Here is a 20700-nt window from a genome sequence, read left to right on the forward strand (position 1 = left end):
TTGTGTATATGGAAACTAACCTATATATATATATATATATATATATATATATATATATATATCAAAGAAAAGACCCACTCACAGATCATGTCGTCGAGTCGAACCCGTCTTGTAGCATTGAGAGTCCTTGCGATTCATTTCGCCTAGAAACGAAACCATTTAGGTAAATATAACATGTTAATGAAATTACGCGTTTTCGTACAAAGTACGGCTAATAAAGAAACTATCCTACAATGGTTGAATTTTGGAAAACGGATGGCGGATTCGGAATCAGTACGTCGAAATACACTAAAGAGGGTCCACAACCTTACACAAGTCAATATGGAACATCCGCCCATGGATTTTCGATCCGTAACTTCCCAAAGTCCACATTATGCTTCTAGAACAACATACTAAAACTCCTTTATGATCCAACGGTCGGATCTCTACCAATTAGTAGAATTAGGTTGCTATCAATGTTTATTTTACAAACTTAGAAATTCAATTTGGGAAGATCTGTAAGTCGGATTCCTAATCCGTCAATTCCTATGGCCCTCAATTATTACGTACTATAACATATTAAAGTTTGGTGACGATCCAATTGTCGGATCATCGAATCATATAATAACCAAGTGGCAGCCCTTAACGGAATTATAACCAAACAACGGAATTTCGTCAATCAGATGTCTAATATGGAATTGGGGCACCCATTTTAGCGTAGGGATGTCAAGTGGTGTTTTTGCCCACGCACCGCCGCACAAGGTAGCCGACCGCCCCGACTCGCCAGAAAAATTCAACTATTTCAAAAAATTATCAAATTTAACAGGAATGAAGGTCTCAACGAGGGGAGCAATTTTCATACCTGTGGCCAAGTCCAATTTGGCGAAGAAAGGCCCCAAATTAGCTCGCACCCTTCGAAAACCCTAGAATTGGTGAGCTTCGATTTGCCGTCGCCGGTGCTCCGCCGCCCCTACCATTGGTTGGGTCTTGTTCCTGGGTCCAAGGGGAGTTGATTAAGGGTGGTGGTGGGTGGTGAAACTCGTCGGAACGGTAGAATAGCCGTCGAGTACTTCCGGTGCTCCGGTGAAGTTCCTCGGGAGTTTGAACCTAAAACCGCACGATCTTGGGCAGAAATGGTAGAGGGGATGTTTTGGAAAAGGTTACAGGTGGTAGATGGGCAATTTGGCTTGAAAAAATGGCAGAAGTGGTCGGAAACCACTCCGGGTCGAACGGTTTGGGTGCGGGTTGCAAGGGGTCCAGGTTGGGTGCTCTGCACCTTTCTTCTCTCTCCTTTCTCTTCCTTCCCATTGGTCCATCTCTTTCCCCTCTTCTCCTAACTGGTACGTCCCCCTCTTCTCTGATTGGGCAGCCAATGCTCTTTCTCTTCTTTCTCCCCTGCCCCTCTTCTTCTTCCCTCTCATTTGTCTCTTACTCTCATTTCCCTCATTTCTCTCATCTTCTTTCCATCTCAGCCATACACATGGCACAAGATGATGCTCCAACAAGAATCAACGCCTTTACCTCAAGGGCATTTTCGTAATTTTACTCATTTAAAATCAATAAAATCGTAAAGTTAGGGTCAAGTTGTCACATCATGGCACGTATGCTCTAAATAGTTTTCGATTTTTGTATGTACATTTTGGCTTTAAAGTTTTCTTAATTTTTTGATAATTTAAGGTTCAATTTTCATTTTCGTATCCCTTAGAGCTTAATTTCTTTCTTTCATTTTACAGCTTTATGAATTCCTTATGTGTTCTTTTTACATTTTTATTTTGTAGAATTTTGCATATTTGGTTGGATTCTTAAAGGAATTTTCTTACTTTACTTGTTGTACATATATCATGGAACTACACGTACAGTTTATGCATGTTTTTTTTTCGCCAATCATTAAAACCTTCTCCCTTACTTTTCCTATATCACCTTAGACGAAGTATGCCTACATTTGGTTTGATTTCAGTGCATTTTATCCACCAAAACAAGAAAAGAGAATAAGTAGCATGGAGTTTCTTTTGTTTTTTTTATGGACAAATTTGTGATTCTGTATATTATGTTGATGCAGGACAAAATTACGGTTTGATTTGATTGCATAAAGATAATATTGTTGCCTTACCTATTATTCTGTAGTGTCTTCCCAAGATTCATAAATCAAACCTTTAAAACAGAATCATACTACAATATGTTGGAGAACAATTCAAAAAAAAAAAAAAATAACAAAACTTGAAATATTGATTCTTTATTAATGAAAAATACTTGCAATACTGAATAAAATAATAGAAATAATTACAGGAAATAAAATGATATTAACCTGATTGAATCACATATAGAGGCTAGCGCAAAAGCTATGTCCTTCAAACAGTATTGACATGTATATCACTTACATCGGAATGAAAAACTAAGAATTTATAAGCTGAACTATTAAATGCAAAACCAATAAAAACACAATCAATAGTTTTAGGCCCTAACTTTGTTCTAACGGGACTTGTACTTTTGCCAGGCAACCCGACACTTTAAGCAATTTATACGTTGGGGTTCTTCCTTTCCATAATTCATATGGTGACTCTTTTATCGTTTTAGGTGGAATTCAATTCAAAAATGTATTTGCAGTAAAGCTTCACCCCACAAATTGAGTGGAGCTAATCAACATGGAATTTATCATGTCTTCAGAAGTCCTGTTTTTCCTTTCGACAACATTGTTTTGTTGCGGTGTATAAGGAGCTATTGTTTGATGAATTATGCCATGAGTGGCACAAAATTCAGCGAAGGCATGAGACTTGTATTCTCATCCCCTATCCGACCTTAAGACTTTGATCTTATTGTTAAGTTGATTTTCAACTTTTGCCTTATATGTCTTAAACATATCCAAGGTCTCTTCTTTACTATGAAGTAAATAAACATAACAATACTTACTAAAATCATCTATAAACGTAACATAATAGTTCTTTCCACCACGAGTTGGATATGATCAAAAATCACACAAGTCACTATGAATTAAATTTAGCAAGTCATTGGATTTTTCATGCACTGATTTCAATCTTTGACTTGCAAACTTCGATCTTGTACAAATCTCACATTCAATATTATCTAAATAATCAAGTTTGGGCAGCAAACCTAAACTATGCATTCTAAAAAGAGAACGAAAATTTACATAACCTAGCCTAGAGTGCCATAAATTAGACGAATCAACAATACAAGAAGAAGCATTCTTTATTTCATTCATCGCATTAACAAGTACATTCAATTTTAATAAGCCATCAGCAAGGTAACCATTTCCCACAAACATTCCCCCCCTTAGTTAGTACAAACTTATTGGACTCAAAAACTAGGTTGAATCCCTTATTACTAAGGATAGGACTAGAAACCAGATTCTTCCTTATATCGGGTGTATGCAACACATCAAGAAAAGCTAATTCCTTTCCATACGTGAATTTCAAAACGCATTTTCCTATTCCAGCCACAACAGATGCAAACGCATTTCCCATAAACAGTTGTTCGTCTCCCTCGACTTTCTGGTATGTAGAGAACATATTTATGCCACCACATACATGGTGAGTTGCACTGGTATCTATCCACTAGTCAGAGTGATCAAATATAAGATTGATTTCAGAAATCATTGTAGCCAAGATGTCCATATTATTTTCAATCAGGTTTGCTCGGTTGTTGTTGCCTTGATTTTGAAGACCTTAATCCCTTCGATGGCAACATTCTTGAGCCCTATGGCCTTGCTTTCCACAAACGCAACAACTTCCCTTAATCTTCTTGAAATCTTTGCATTTCACACTAGGGACAAAGTTCTTTTCCTTCTTATTTTTCTGGAATTTTGGCCTTTGCTTTGATGAACCTCCTTCAACAATATTCATCTTGGCTTACTCATACTAGGCCCTTCTCATTCTTTCTATTATCATCCTCAATTCTCAACCTTACAATGAGATCTTCAAGGCTCATCTCCTTGCGTTTGTGATTGAGATAATTCTTGAATTCCTTCCAAGAGGGTGGCAATTTCTCAATGAAATAAGCCACCTGAAAAGACTTATTGATCACCATCCCTTCAATATGAATGTCATGGATGATTTTATTGAGATCTTCAGTTTGAGAGACAATGGACTTGGAATCAACCATTTTGTAGTCCAAAAATTTGCCCACGACAAAATATTTTTGAACCAGCATCCTCGAGTTTATACTTTTTCTCAAGTGATTAGCAAAGTTCCTTGGTTGTTTTGAATATCACATAGACATCATATAGCAAATTATCTAATGCATTGAGAATATAGTTTCTGCAAAGGAAATTATTATAATTCCAGGGATCTATAGCCTTGAAAGTGTTTGCTGAAATATTGTCTCCTTCTGCACTAGGCACAGTTTCACGCATGACATTGGCCAAATTCAGAGTTGTAAAATAAAGCAACATTTTTTGCTGTCATCTTTTGAAGTCTCCACCCTCAAAATTCTCAGGCTTTTCAAAATAAGGTTTAGCTCCTGATTGTTCCATATTGTTCGAAGATTGTTGGATAACAATTCAGAGATAAATAAAAATAACAAAACTTGAAATACTAATTCTTTATTAACAAAAAATACTTGCAATACAGAATGAAATAACAGAGATAATTACATGAAATAAAATGATACTAACTTGATTGAATCACAAATTGAGGCTAGCGCAAAAACTATGTCATTTGAACAGTGTTTTTGTCCCACTCTTATGCTTGTGGTTCGATGACGTCTACTCGACCATGATATAACTATCTAATCATACAATTCGCACCAGATTATAAAATTATGGCGAATTGCTATGTGTGTTTACTCTCTATAAGGTTTTGTATGGGAGTGATAGAAAGGAAAAAAGATAATTTACGTTGAAATTGAGTCTTCAGTTATATAGGCTATTTCATATCCTTTCAAATACCTTTTAGAAGTATCTAAAACCACACAACTCTTTCCAACTAGTTGTGTATATTAATCAAAACATTTTACCGTCAAGGACCCAGAAGAGTTTCCCTCCAACCAGGAGGCCAATCACAACGCGACACGTGTCGATATTAGAAGCCAATCATAGCGCGACACGTGTCAACATCAGAAGCCAATCACAACATGACACATGTCAATGTCAGAATGAAACTAGAAACTCTCTTCTATAAATAGAGATCATTCTCTCACAATATTTCCTAATGTTATTTGTACTAAATCATTCACTAGTACTCACTAAAGGAGAGCTTGAACCTATGTACTTGTGTAAACCCTTCACAATTAATTAGAGCTCCTCTACTCCGTAGACGTAGCTAATATGGGTGAACCACGTACATCTTGTGTTTGCTTCCCTGTCTTTATCCATTTACATACTTATCCACACTAGTGACCGGAGCAATCTAGCGAAGGTCACAAACTTAACACTTTCTGTTGTACCAAAGTCCTCACTGATTTTGTGCATCAACACAAAACATAATTAGCCACTTAGCTTTTTCTCCAACCTATCGAGAGCTATAAATTCTGATTCCATCGTTGATCGTGCTACCCATGTTTGTTTGGAAGATTTCCAAGATACTGCTACTCCTCCCAAAGTAAATACATATCCACTTGTGGATTTCGTATCGGTACTATTGGATATTCCATTCGCTTCAGTAAATCCTTCAAACATGATAGGATTCAAAACACACCACAAAGTAGCACACAAATGTCCTATTGATTTTCCTTATTAACACTAAGATTTTTCAATTGTAGCATATGAAAATAAGAGTCTTTCCCACATAAGATTGTTTTATCTAACTACTTAAAATGTCACAAAAACTGGGCTGCTGTCCCTACTGACTAGCCATTGAAAAATAATTATTAGACTGACTTACACTAATCTAAATTCAACGAAATTTTATATGCAAAAACTAGACACACAGAGATACGCTCGCACAAATGTTTGAGATTTTTGGAGTTGATTTTCTATTTAATTAAATAGAACAAAAAAAAGACAAACGAATTTTAAATAATAAAAACAGATTGTAGTTCACAAGTTAAAAAAGACGAGTTAGGGCGAGTGCTATCCACCACCAAATAATCATGCAAATCTCATTCAAGTTCCTTTTATTTCTTGATGAAGATGCTTAGGTCGGTTCAATGTTAGAACATAACCTATTACTCTTTCGTATGTAGTATGTTAAGAGAATGACATTTTTAACTTAACTTAGTCCTTAGTATGCAATCTAGAATGGCGTGTTCATAGATTTAACAAGTAAAAATAATTAAGAACGAAAATAGTTTGAGCCATCACAATATATCGTAAGTACTGTCGTTGTCTTATGTATCCTAGAAATTGGTTCACATGCTAATCACAATTAACAAGTACTACTTTGGAATATATGATGGTCCTCATTCAACAAGGGTATGCACACACATATTCATAACATTAGAATCATAGATATGCTTACTAAGTATGCATCCATAAAAAGCATATAAAGAATTCATCACTGACATAAGTAGTGAATCAATTTTCATCTTTCATAAAAGAAATTGAAATGAAATGTCATAGCAAACTTGCAATCATATTCGGGGCTTCAAAACAGCCCTTAACTTCTGGAAATTAGTTATTCATAATACTCAAATTAGACCAAATTTAAGACATGAGTTTAAGAAGATAAAATCGAAAAAAGAGAATGCCAAGATTTCCTCCTTCCTCTTTCCTTTCTCTCCCAATGTTGCTGCCTCTTTTTTCCTCTTTTTCTTCCTTGTTACTGCAACCTACATCGTTCTTGCTGATGCTTTTTTTTTTAAAAAAAAAAATTTCTGTAAGCTCTCCTTTATTTCCTCCCCAATGTTCCTTTAAACCACATCCTTGCTGCATCATTTTCTTCTCCATAACTCACCTAACTAAATAGCCATTTAGTGATGACAATAAGTGAGACGAAATGGTAAAACAATTGTAACTCCTTGGGTAGCCTTTATGCCAATAACTTCCACTTAATCCTCATCTTTAATTCCATTTCCTTTGATATTTGAATAGATGTCAGCTGACTTGTGGTTTTCTTGGCTGCATCAGTTTTGGCTGCTAGGATTTATTGCTTTCATAGCTTCTTGTCATTTACAAACTGCTCAGCCTCTTGGAAACCTCTTAGTGTTAAAACGGGCATAAATTCTTCTAGAAAAATGCTAATAAGCAACCATAAAATAAACATCTGTAGCTTTCCAAGCATATAAGGCTCATTATCTAATTCATTCTAAGTTGTTCGCAACTTGCTTCCAAAGTCAGCTAATCTGCATAGGCAGTTTTGATGAATTTGTTATTTAAAACCTCACTTGTGCTATCTTTCTCTTCTTTGCTTGAAAAATCCAACAAAACACAAAAACAAAGTAAATAGCTCAAAAATATAAGGAACTAACTAACAAAAGACAAGCGAATTTGATATATATATTATCAAAGCATAGGAGGATACCTTGTATAAGGCAATCCATAATTCATTGTATGCTTTAAGTATCTCAATACTCAAATTAAAGCTTCCCAATGATCATGCCCTAGATTGCATGTATATTTACTCAATCTACTCACTGAGTATGCTATATTAGGCCTTGTACAATTCATAATGTACGTTGAAATATAGCATCACCACTATTTTTCTTTAGTTTGCTATTGGCATCAAAAGGAGTAATTGCATCTTTACATTTCAAATGACCATATGGTTTATTTAATTTAAACAATACATAGTGTGGATATGTTGAGTATTATACCATAAGTTCCTCTTAATATACTAAAAAAGTATTAGAATCTAACTGTGAACAAGATTCATGTCTAGTTTGACTGAAAATCATATCCAGACAAGGCCCTAAAATTCAAGATCCACCAAAGCCACCAACACATTATTGATATTGATCATATACATAGAGGTTCTATTGTTATCCTTGGATTTAATATCAAATTATCAATGGTAGAAAATAAACAAATGCGTTTTTAATATTTTAATCTCAATTTTTATTTTATTTTTATTTTTTATACATCAATATTTTATTCTTAAGGAGAAGAGATACTCTATAATAAAGGAAGGGAGATCATGCTATGTCACTAAATGAGTTAGTCACTTATTATGTATTAAACTCAACCAGGAATATAATACATTATCGTAATTTATGTTAATCAAACTTAAGACATTTCACTTATAAATGAAAAATAATATTAATAAATCATAATATTTTAATCTCAATTTTTAATATTTCATTTAATAATAGGTAACCATAGGTATTTTTATCACTACACAACCAAGATAACGAGATTACGATATTATATACTTATCTTTCAACCAAAAAATGTTTAGCGATTAAAATATAAAATATAAAATACCGAGTAATGCTACACTTATCATTTATTTGTACTATCATTTGTATTATCTCTAATAGAGATATGATCCACCAACACATATAAGTCTTTTCTATTTTTTTTGAACAAACGATATTATCTACATTAAGAGATCATTTGTATTATCTCTAATAGAGGTATGGTCCACAACACATATATGTATTTTTTTTTTTCGAACAAACGATATTATCTACATTAAGAAAGAGCAGGTGGACTTAGTCGGGTTAGCAATAATGTGGTTCAAATTTGTCTTTAGCGATAATCGAACCTAATACCTCTCACTTACAAGTAAAGATGAATACCATTAGTCCGTAATACTAAGTTCGTCTCTATTAAAGGTAATACAAATAGTAATAGATGATAAGAATATTATTTTGATAAATACCACGGAATTAAACCGTGGGTATTGGGGTCAAATTATAGACATGGGTTTGTTTTTGAAGACGGTCTTTGAAATAGTTGAAACTTAGAAGAACCCGTGACCCTCTCCAGTCTGTCTCATGTTCCATCCACTTTTTGTCTCATTGTCCGTGCCAAAACCTTTTCCTTCTACTTTAATCTTCACGGGCACAAAAATGCTACATCAAGACAAATTTGACACTCACACAAAGTATTCCACCAAATTGCTCAAGCCTCAAGGTCTGTCTAAATATTATTATGCCCTTCATTCTTTTTCCATATTCTCTTTATAATTTACATGTATCTCTCCATGTTTTATGTGTTTATATTGTGTTTGCGTCAATATCATAAAAATTAAATGACATGGATTAGTCCAGTTGTTCAAGAAGTAGGATGATTGATTTAAAACTAATGAAAAGAGATTGAAAAGTTTGAGTTTTAATCCAAAGGATAAAAAGGTGTTGTAAGTGAATAGTACCAGGAGTGATATTTTGTAGTAAAATTATCATTTTTCGTTAAAGTGAACAACAATACCGAAAGTGTTTCGTTAAAACTCTATTAAATCAATGGTGAATTAGACTACTAATTTTAGATCTGGTTTCCTTCAATAAATTTTGGGTGTGATTTCAACACACCATTTTTAGATCTTCAAACACTCTTTTTTTTATCATCAAATTAAATAAATCAAACAAAAACAAAAAACATGATTACATTTAGGCCAATGGAGATGACCACCAATCAGTCGAAAGGAGATGGCCTAAAGGTCCAAAAGCCAAAAAGTAAAATGATTTTGCATAAAAACTCATCTCTAACCAATGACTGAGTTATAATTTTATGGAGCTCACCAGACCATTATTTGGCCAAAGAGACATTAAACTAGTCATGTGTAGCCTCCTCTTAATCCCTTTTTTGGGTCCTAGCTCCTCTGTTGCAATAATTAATCTAAATTCAACGACAAAGTTTGAAAACATTGAATGGTATTAAATTAATCAATAAATTTAAAGTATAAACTGAAAACTAATAAATTATTAAGGGAACTATGTTTAGCCTATTCGGTTGGAGATGATATATAAGTATGATCTGATACTGTTCATTTAAAAATACTTTCCTGCAGACCTATAATTTTGGATGGAATATATTTAGATTTTTCGGTTGAAGATGACCTTAGAGTCATATATTGTTTTTATTAAAAGAATAAAGTAAGTTCAATTTATGGTTGGAAGAAAAAACAGCAAAGGGGCAAAATGGTCACTAACGATGAAGGGATGGAACTTGTCGACTTAAGTGGGGGACGACGTCACAGCCAGTAGCCTTACCTGGCGAATCGCGCCATTTATAAAAAGAAAAAAGCAAAAAAGAAAAGCAAAGCGCTCCTTCTCCTCCTTCATCCATTTCGAGTACCCATGTAACTTGTGTAACGTTAACTTCTCTCTCCTTCTCTCCCTCCTCTCTCTATCTTCTTGAAATTGCTGAAACTTGAAAGGCAAGCAGTAGTGGGTGACTGGGATTGGGGACGAAGAACTATCTCTCCGCAATTCCAAATTTTGCTGCAATGGCGGCTGTTAATACCTCCGATTCCAATGAGGTATTTTTCCTATCACATTCTCTCTCTGTATAATTTTAGGTAGCATTTTGAATTTCTCTACTCTTTCACCTACTCAGAAATTTAAATTTCCATGTTGAAACAACAAATCATCTTTCACCTAACACTCCGGCTAGAGTTTCAGAGGCACCCAACTTTATATGCACGATTTCTGCACCTAATTTGTCATTTCTCACCTATTTGGATTTGAATTGAAATGGGTTTGGTTTTGTTGAAACTGCATTACAGTTACAAAGCTGGTTTTCTGATGGCTTCGATGGTGGATAATCTGGATTATCCCATATTTTTATGTTTAGTATTTTGTGGGTTAGTTTCTCATAGATAGCCTTGGAGCGTAGCTATTTCGTTTTTTTTTTTTTTTTTTTTGGGTCAAAACATTATACATACAGCTAGTTCCTGCTTAGCTGATATGTGTATGTGTCATTGAGATTGATTCAGTTCTAATTAATCAAGTTCAGTTGTGTTGAGAGTATTAATCCCACACTGGGGAAAGAGGGACCTTTCATGTGCTTATAAGTAATTGGGTTACTCCTTGTTTTGTCAATTAATTTTATTGTGGAACCAACTTTCTTCATGGTATCAGAATGAAGCCCAACAGCCACACGTGTTTCACGTCACCCTGATTGTGTTGTCCACGTGCTAGACTTGATTTGCGTTGTCTACGTGCTAAACTTGAAAATTTGCCACACGTGAGGGGGCATGTTGAGATTATTAATCTCACATCGGGAAAAGAAGGACATTCATGTGCTTATAAGTAATTGGGCTACTCCCCATATTTTCAATTGGTTTACGGTGGAATCTCAACTTTCTTCATTGAGCTTTCGCTGGTTCTCTCAAGCTCTATTCACTAAAACCCTTTCATGTTTTCTGATTTCACATTGATTACTATATAAATCTTTGATCTTGGTAAGATTATCTTAAACATATAGGTTTTCTCCATGTTCACCTTCTTGAGCTACCATAACCAACTTTTATATCGGCCTCCCAGTGGGTTTAGATGAGAATTGAGTGATAGAGTTGCATTGGAGAGATGTTGATGTTGTTTGGCTTTTGTTGAACTCGTCTATTGCACGAAGAAAAATTGAAGAGATATTTTCTGGCAGTTTCTTCAAATTGTTTAAAACTAAGCATATTTTTTTCTAAACCCAAAAACATCGAGAGGGGGCACGGGCCCCCATAGCCCTTCATCAGATTTGCCACTGAATGCAATCACTATCAACACCAAGACTTGTAAAGACAGCTCTAATTCTACTAACCTTCCCTTTGATTTTCCCTTCATTCCAAAGATCAAAACACAATGGCTTTACAACATGATTTTCCATTAGTCCACCCACCCACGAACAGTAAAATGAAAATCTCTATCAACCAGCTAATCATAAATAGACTAACTAATTGTTACAGCTGTCAACTAATCAAGGTTTAGACTTGAATGACTAAGCCTAACTAACTTGCAACTAACAGTCCACATCCACATAATCACACTGATATGATATAAGGCTAACTACTAGACAGCCCTTTCTCATCAAGGTTGCGTAGTGCTTTCCTGTATGTTATGTTGCTTGAGATTGTAATTTGCTTGTTCAACTTTCGAATGGCAAGTCAATGTCGTCTTTCTCTATTATTAAGTTTGCCTCAGATTATTCTTCGGTAACCATCCATATAATTCAGGAAAGCGTTTCTGAGATATGTATTGTTATGGTGTTATATGTTATCGCTTTGACGTTGCCAAAATGACTTAAGCACAAATGTTGGATTCAGGTGCTTAATGTTGTATGTCTTGCTTGTTTAGTGTAAGAATGAATGTTTGAGTGCGATAGAGTGGATAAAATCAATTCTTAAAAAAACGTTGTCTAAATATATCTACCCTTATATTGGCCAAAAGAGGAAAAGGCAACCAGGAAAAAAAATGAACAATTTTATCTCCTTGTTTTGAAGTTTTTGGGATTCCTTAGGCTTGGAAATCATCCGTATGACACAGGTGTTGTTCCAGACATGATATTTGTTCCAACCAATACCATACGTTGGGATTAAAATTTTATTTTGAGCTATATTTTTAAGCAGGCATACATCTAACCCCTATGTTATTGGCAGGGGAAACCATACATCCAAGGAACTGTGGATAGAGGTTGCAGCTTACCTGCTAGCTGTTCAAGTTTTAAGTTGCCAAAGCAAACTATTGATGGGGTCGACCGTCATTGCTCTCTAGGTCTCTCTCTCTCTCTTTACACCAAGGAAAAAAGACAGCTGTAGTCAATTAGTTTGATTTAATGGCTATGTACGCTCTCTTAAATTATTCAACATTTATGGCATTTCGTTTCAGATATTCAGCCTATTCTGTTAGAGAAGGCTCACCTTCCAGCAAAGCTAAAATATCCCTTTCACGTCTCAGATGTAAGTTCCTCCTTCAAACAGTTAAAATTGTGCTGGAATAGTTTTATGCTATTTATAGGTTTGTATGGGTTTCATTGCTATTTTAATACTTAAAGCATAGTCCCCTTTTTAAGAGGGGTCCTTTTCTCCAAGAAGTATACAGGAGAGCATTGTTGGGTCCATCCTGCAATGTGATCCAATGATCCAGACCCTCTAAATTTTGGTAACGTTATTTAAGAATCATATCCTTGCAAAAAATCAAATGAAAGGGAAGTCGTTGGACCATTTGATTATCATTTTCAGTGTTTTTGGGAACACTGTGTGTCTATTTATTCGATTATATTTAGTGACTAAATGTCTTCGGATTTAGTTATATAATTATTTTTATTTTCGTAAGGGTGGTCCTTTGATAGTGTTAACAAATGGAAGGTTTGGATCATTAGATCACAGAAGGCCACTTGATAAACCAAACATATGAATGCACCAACTGATTTGTGATTTTGTCTTACATTAGGAACTAAAAATATGTGTAGACTTTGACATCTAAGTGTATATTGCTTGCATTTATCCAACAGATGATATATAGACATGTATGAATAAATTGATGTTTTCATCAAATACCTAGACAAAACCATTTGACTTCACCCACTATGTGTTGTTTCCAAGGTTCTAAAAGATACTAGGCGCTAGTTGGGTGACGGGTTGGGGCCTAGCACCTAGGCAGATTTAAGTAAATTGATTATGTATTGTATAAATAAGTGCCTATTTATACTTAAAAACACACATAATTAAATGGGATACATAAATTGCAAAATAAAATGCCATACAAATTATAAAGTATTAGAACATATCGAAAACATGGAGAACAAGCATATAATGAGTGTTCATCCAAGTATTCAATAAGTCTCTTACATTTTATTGAAAAATTAAAATGCAAATGGAGTTATCGATTTTAAGTCTAAGTCAGAGTTGTGACCTAAGTAGGTCCAGGCAAACGCATAAGCGGGTCCAGGCACACTTTCTTAATTTATTGATTATGCTATAAAGTACATCAATAAATTAATTTTTGTTTTTGGATTCTCTCAATGACCCGTGTTGGTGACACGGGGTTTCTGAAGCCTCATCTACTTCAGCTTCCTCATTCTGTTGTCAGTATTGATTAAAAAGGTCGTACCCAGTGCACAAGGCTCCCGCTTTACGCAGGGTCTGGGAGAGGTGAATGTCGGCTAGCCTTACCCCCATTTTATGGAGAGGCTGCTCCCAAGTCTCGAACCCGAGACCTACCGCTCATGGGCGAAGGCACTTCCCTATTTGTCAGTATTGATTATGCTAACAAAATCTCATTGATGTTGTTTCAAGTAAGGCTTTCCTGTTTCAATTTACAACATTTTGAAGTTTTCTGTTTGTGAAGGCCACAGATGTGTATAGCATTTCAATGTTAGCCACAGAAAGCAACAGTCGACAATGCCCTTCAGTATTGGGATTTTTGAACTTTTCAGAAGTTTCTAATTCATCTAAAAGTCAGATGTGCATGGATGCTCAGCTGAGTTGCCAGAACTGCAATGATTTACAAGCAAATAGGGAAGATTCTCATCCCCCATGCATCATCGAGATAGATCTGGAGAAGGGATATATTCAAGCACCAGAATCCAAAGAGGAAGCAATTGAAAGTTTAAAACGCGAGGGCTTACTAGCTGTAAGTTACAATAGGTCATGTTTTTATGCTATATGATATTATCTAGAATAAACTTGAAACTCCAGATGGTCCAAAAATTTCATACCAACTATATTTTGACATTTTCTGTTTATGTCATAATTTTAATATCATTGGTATAACACTTTCAGAGAGTGTTTCGGAGACAGCCCAGCCTAAACGTTGGTGGGAAACTTTTGCAGCTTCTATTCAACCATGGCATTTCAAGAGGTGTGTAAGCATTTCTATACCTTCAAATTTGTACTGTTTATTTTCTAAATTATTAATCATTGAGCCTTGCTTTTTCGATACATCGTTGCAAGCTAAAAGAATAGAATATTATGCTGGTGAGCAAGCCCTTAAAAAGGCTTAACGATGTTTTCTACTTGGATGTAGTGGGTTGAATATTGCACTTATCTTTTTAAGCCTTAAGTTATGATAATCCAGGTGATAAGTCTTAATTTATACAGATTCTTTTGTACAGATTTTCCACATGCCTTGTGGATGATCCCTTTATCAGGATTCTGTGCTATCATTTATTTACTTTTTCTTCGTTAAGACCATAATATGTTGAATCTTCCAGGGTCTTCTGTATATCGATGCATATTGCATCGATATAATCAATTTCTCTAGCAGCACTAGATTGAGGCATCTGTCACTTTAATGGAAGAGATACATATGTTTGACTTGTCCATAAAACTTCTCTTTTATTGGGGAATTAAAGCCTTGCATAGTAGTTTAAACGATCTAGAGTCTCTCCATCCACTGCCGATTGATTTTGGGCTGGATGATCACGTTCTAATAAAATGGGAAGTTGATTTTTATTCTCATATTTCAACAGATAACCTAGTGACTGAGAAAATTCATGAAGCACCAAATAACCGGTGGAAAAGATGCAAACGCACTGCCTCATTTGATTCCAGAAAAGTCGTCTTCTTGTTCTCAATCTTGTAAGTAGTAAAACAAACAAGCTGCTTAAATATTTTCTTTAAAAATATTTTAAATGTATCTTCCAGAATACTTTAATTTTACTACATGTCATGAGTATTTTAAACCAGTAGTTGACTTGATCAGACAAAGTGTAATTTATCATGACAACAATGAGATGAGGAATATTGACATTTTAATGTTTTTCATGTTTTGCCGTCAATATCAAAGCTTAATGTTCTACTTTTTACGTTTTACTATCACTAGCTTTATATTAGTACTTGATTCGATTGGACAAAATATAATTCTCAGAACAATAGTAGGATGGAGGGGCATTTTATCTTAGGGTTTGATGAATCTGAATATTAAAGCTTTCAAATAGTTTGCATTAACATAGTTTATTGAGTTCTCAGATTCCATTTCATGCTTAATGTTATAAGAGGCCAAAGTAGACCTCAGATCTTCCTTCTTACCTTTCTTCTTTAGAGGTGTAATATATATATATTTGAGTGTAATATTATTGATTGAGAAGTAAAATTCTGAAGTTATTATTTATTCAATGATTTTTATACTTCCTTTGGTATGATTCAACGTATGATTCAATCATTTTGTTAGGGCATGAACATTTTTGCAGCAAATTAGATTGTACTTGCTAGGGTACAGTTAAAATTTTGTGCTTGCTGTATTTGCTTGATGGCTGAGCTACAGTTGAATTTTGGGTTTTTTTGCATGACTAGATTGCCCCTTTCATATCTAGATGTCCATCCGATAGAAATAGATGCCACAGTATGATATCACAAGCTACATACACAATCAAAACCTCATCTCCTTCATTTGGGGATTTTGCATAACCCATAACGGGCATAAACTGCAGTGTCTCTGTAGTTCTTCTACCAAGGTTGGTCCCTAGAAAGCAGAAAGAGGCTGCATGACCGCCTCCTACTATGGAAAAGCTTTGCGCCAAAAACAGGATGCCCACTACAAAAAATGTAATGCCGAACCTGTGCCATTTATAATTCAACAAGCAGGGGAAAATTGCTTCAAATAGAGGAAGATAAGGTTTTTTCCGAGTGAAAGCATGATGGGATAGTGAAGATTGTTGGCCAATCAGGGTGAAAGAGTCGATACACTGTTGTTTTGTTCACCCTTCTTGGTCCAATGTGTCTGCTTTTGATATTGAGCTTCAAAGTTCAAAAATTATGAAATAGATGGGATGTAATACGTTGCTGGATTTGTTGGGAAACACCATTCTAGTTTTTAAGATGAACATGAGAGATATGGGTAGTGAGTATCAGTGGCATGGTGTGTTAAGTGCTTGGAAAATACAGGGTTTCTAGTCGGCACAGACCAGTTCAATGAGGGAGACCATGTTTTGTAGTGGGATTCTAGTTGTTCAGCATGCAATTAGATTTGGAACCCCAGTACCAGGTACCGATTTACTGAAAATTATAGCTATAAAAAATCTGTGGTGTCTTGGTAATTGTTGCTTTCAAAGTAAGGCATCAGCAGAATCGGTGGCCCTTCTCTTGTCTACTGTTCTATAACCAGGAGTTATGGACCTTCATATTCTGAATTGGCCTGCTGTTTGCGCAAAGGGGTGCGTCTAAAAGCTAATAAAAAGTTATCCCTCTTTGCATCTTTTGGTGCTTACGGTTTGGTTGGAACAGCAGAGCTTTTGATGACGTGGAGAATTCTTTAATGGACTTAAAGTTCAACTTGCAACCTGGTTGAATGTACTAGGAAGACACCATCAACTGAATTCTTTCATTGGTTAGGTTCTATGTTTCTTTCAGTTCCTAATTTTCGTATACAGGTTTGTTCTGGGCTGGAGCCCTTTATCAGAGAAGAAAAACGGAGGAAAAATCAGGACATTGGATCTGAAATAGAATGGGGAACTGCAGATAGCAATAGGGTAGGCTTTAAAGGAATCTAAAGTATATTAATCTTTTCATACTTACATTAGCACTTCCTCTCCATGTATTTTGAAGTTTGGTTTGAATCATGTCGGCGTGGTTTCTTGTTATTGTTTGATCTTTTTATATCTTTGCGGTTATTCTGCTGCTCTACAGCAAGGCGCGCTTTGTGGGTTGGAACTTAGGTATCAAGCGTTTTTTTGTCTATTTTGTATCGCTTTGGTGAAATGAGTTATATTTTGATTGAAAATTTGGAAGTATCTGTACCTGTATTGATATGCGTAAGTATTTGGACTTAACACGAATGACGATCAACAATCTCGGTTTTGCAGGTCAAGTTTGGGGACAATGATTTTGATATACCTAACATTGAGAGTTAGGCAGAGTGCAGATGGTTTCATTCGTGTTTAATTCGATGCCATCTGATTCAGGATGCTTTCTCAGCTGCTGTTGCTGCGTCTCATGGACCGGTCTTGAAGTAACCTTCTTCCTAATGTAAATATTGGATATTTCACGGTGTCGTAGTTGTACTTTGGATAATCTCCTTGACTCTGCATATTAATAGGCAGTGCTTCTTTTCTAATCAAGTTGTCTATTGGAACTTGGAAAAAACAAAAAAAAAAAGTTCTAACCCACTGGTTTCTGAAAAGAAACAGCCATTAGAATTCTTGACTGAAAAAAAATATATTTATTCTATTTCCAATAAACAACTTGGTAGGTTTTACAAGCAGCTGAACTCGCTCGATGCCACGGGTTCTAAAACTATGTTAAACTTGTGGGAAGTGTTATACAAGCAGGAATGGTTTCGGTACGGTTATCGTACCAAAACCCTCGTACCAATTACCATACCAAATTTTTGGTATGGCAAAATTGACTATCATTATCGTGCCAAACTTTCGATATATTGAATTTCTGTATGCCAAATAGTTTGGTTGGTATGGTATGGTAATAGTAAATTACCACTTTGTTTTGGATCACAATTTAATTTTTTTTTTCCTTCAACCCAATTGAAGGCCCATACGTATTTTACTTCAACCCAATTCAGGAGGGTGGGATTTTGAAGGCGGGTTTGGGGTGCTGTGGGGGGTTTACTTTTTTGGGTTCACAAACTGCTCTGAGTGCTCCCCCAGTTTATATTCAGAAGGGTGGGATTGGGGTGTTGTAGGGGATTTGGTAGGTGGGTAGTGGTTGATTTAGGTGGTTGTGAGAGGCGTCTGAAGGTTTTTTTTTCTTTTTTTCTTTCTCATACTGAAATATTATATACATTATTTATTTATATATTATATATATTTATATGTTTCAGTATGGTATGGTAACGTCGTTGTAATGATATCGAATACCAATACTTTACCAAAAAATTTCGGTTCAGTATAATACCGTGCCATTACCGATTGGCACAAAAAGTTTGCCACAAAATCAGTATGGTACAGTAGGCAATTCGGTTGATACGGTAATTTGGCAAAAAAATCTACCCCTAGATGGTAGTATGCCATAGTCAGGGAGTTTTATTTACATTTGTCTAATAGCCAAAATGGTCCCTAAGATTTGTATAACTCATCACTTTGGTCCCTAACATTTCAAATCAATAAAAGTGGTCTTTGAGATTGTCCACCATCCATCATTTTGATCCTTCCATTAAAAACTCTGTTAAGTGTCCCGGAGCTCTTGGCCGGAAGTTTGGGCAATTTTCAAAGCTTTGTAACTCAATCGTTTCTTAACCAAATTCGACCCATAATATATCAAAATGAAGATAGGAAAGTATAGAATATGATTATACCTATTTGGAAGCCCAATGATTGCCTGAGATGGCCAGAAAATAGCCTCAAAGTTGACTGGTCCGAGGGAAAATTTGAAAACTCGCAGGAAATTGGTAAACTTTAAACATTCATAACTTCTTCAATACTCAACGAAATCAGGTGATTCAAAAACAAAAATCATACTTCTCGTTGAGACAAAGAGAATGGTACCTTTTTAGATGGCTAAATCATGTGGTTTGGCTGGAAAATAGCTAAGTGGCTGTCTTGGTCTTGAGTTAGCCACTTTCGAGCCGTTTTCCAGCCAAAACAAGGTGATTTAGCCGTCTAAAAAGGTACCATTCTCTTCATCTCGTTGCGATTTAGTTTTTGAATCACTTGATTTCGTTGAGTATTGAAAAAGTTATGAACGTTTAGAGTTTAACCAGTTTTCAGCGAGTTTTCTAGTTTTCCCTCGGACAAGTCAACTTTGAGGCTATTTTCCGGCAATCACTGGCAGTCATTGGGCTTCCAAATAGGTGTAATCTTATTCTACACTTTCCTATCTTTATTTTGATATATTATGGGTCGCATTTGGTTAAGAAACGATTGAGTTACGAAGCTTTGAAAATTGCCCAAACTTCCGACCAAGAGCTCCGGGGACACTTAATGAAGTTTTTAACGGAAGGACTAAAATGATGGATGGTGGACAATCTCAGGGACCACTTTTATTGATTTGAAATGTTAGGGACCAAAGTGATGAATTATGCAAATCTCAAGGACCATTTTGGATATTTAGCCTTTACATTTATGTTATAGATGACAAAAATTGGGGATGTTAGTACGTCATTCTCAAGGATTGTTTTTGAAGCTATGGTCTTTTCTTCTAAAACTATACAAAGCTCAAAAATTAAGATTTGTTCCACTAAAGACACTCATATGTGTAACTCCATTAGTGGTGCCTCCTTCATTTTGTACAACAATGTTGAACTGAAAATGCCCTTTGCTTCTAAGAGAGTCAGTCGTACCTTGAGTTGGAAGTGGTGTGGTGGAGCGCGGTCCTTTTCTTTGAGTTGTTGAAATTCCCACTGCCTCAACAAATTCTTTTTTTTTCTTGCACGGATAGAGATGGAGGTCGAGATACCCACAACACCACGACAATTCAATAAGGGAACCAACTTCGTCCCTGAACTCAAGTCTTCCCCTTGACCTGTGTATCATATCAAGGGAAGGGGGATCGACGGGACCAGACTTTACACCTTGTTGATACACAAAATCAGCAAGGACTTTGGTACAACAGAAAGTGTTAAGTTTGTGACTTTCGCTAGATTGCTCTGGTCACTAGTATGGATAAGTATGTAAATGGATAGAGATAGGGAAGCAAACACAAGATGTACGTGGTTCACTCAGATTGGCTATGTTCATGGAGTAGAGGAGTTCTCATTAATTGTGAAGGGTTTACATAAGTACATAGGTTCAAGCTCTTCTTTAGTGAGTACAAGTGAATGATTTAGTACAAATGACATTTGAAAATATTGTGAGAGAATGATATCTATTTATAGAAGAGAGTTTCTAGTTTCATTCTGACATTGACACGTGTCATGTTCACTGTTCTAAAAATTCCCGCCTAGGCGCTAGGCCCTAGCCCACCGCCCCGATTAATGCCTAGGCCCCAGCCCACCGCCTAGACCACCTAGGCACCCGCCTAACCCGCCTAGGTTGCAACTCACTTAGACATAAAATACATAACTTTCATT

At 35.6% G+C, this 20700-nt stretch overlaps 1 protein-coding gene across 1 annotated transcript; it reads left to right on the plus strand.

Moving 5' to 3' along the window:
* The first annotated feature begins 10030 nt into the window (after window positions 1-10030).
* LOC103401650 (uncharacterized) lies at window positions 10031-17793 on the plus strand. The gene is made up of 7 exons (XM_008340363.4): window positions 10031-10289; window positions 12399-12513; window positions 12628-12698; window positions 14089-14373; window positions 14523-14601; window positions 15212-15320; window positions 17543-17793. The coding sequence occupies exons 1-7, from the start codon at window positions 10257-10259 to the stop codon at window positions 17619-17621; spliced, it is 771 nt and encodes a 256-aa protein (XP_008338585.3). The 5' UTR covers window positions 10031-10256; the 3' UTR covers window positions 17622-17793.
* The last annotated feature ends 2907 nt before the right edge of the window (window positions 17794-20700 follow it).

The sequence above is a fragment of the Malus domestica genome, chromosome 15, assembly GCF_042453785.1.
Source record: "Malus domestica chromosome 15, GDT2T_hap1".
NCBI lineage: Eukaryota > Viridiplantae > Streptophyta > Magnoliopsida > Rosales > Rosaceae > Malus > Malus domestica.

Excerpts from the sequence above, each read along its gene's own strand:
- LOC103401650 (XM_008340363.4), top strand. The coding sequence starts at position 10,257 with ATGGCGGCTGTTAATACCTCCGATTCCAATGAG. Across the intron at positions 10,290-12,398 it reads ATACCTCCGATTCCAATGAG|GGGAAACCATACATCCAAGG; the intron begins GTATTTTTCCTA and ends TGTTATTGGCAG. Across the intron at positions 12,514-12,627 it reads CGACCGTCATTGCTCTCTAG|ATATTCAGCCTATTCTGTTA; the intron begins GTCTCTCTCTCT and ends ATTTCGTTTCAG.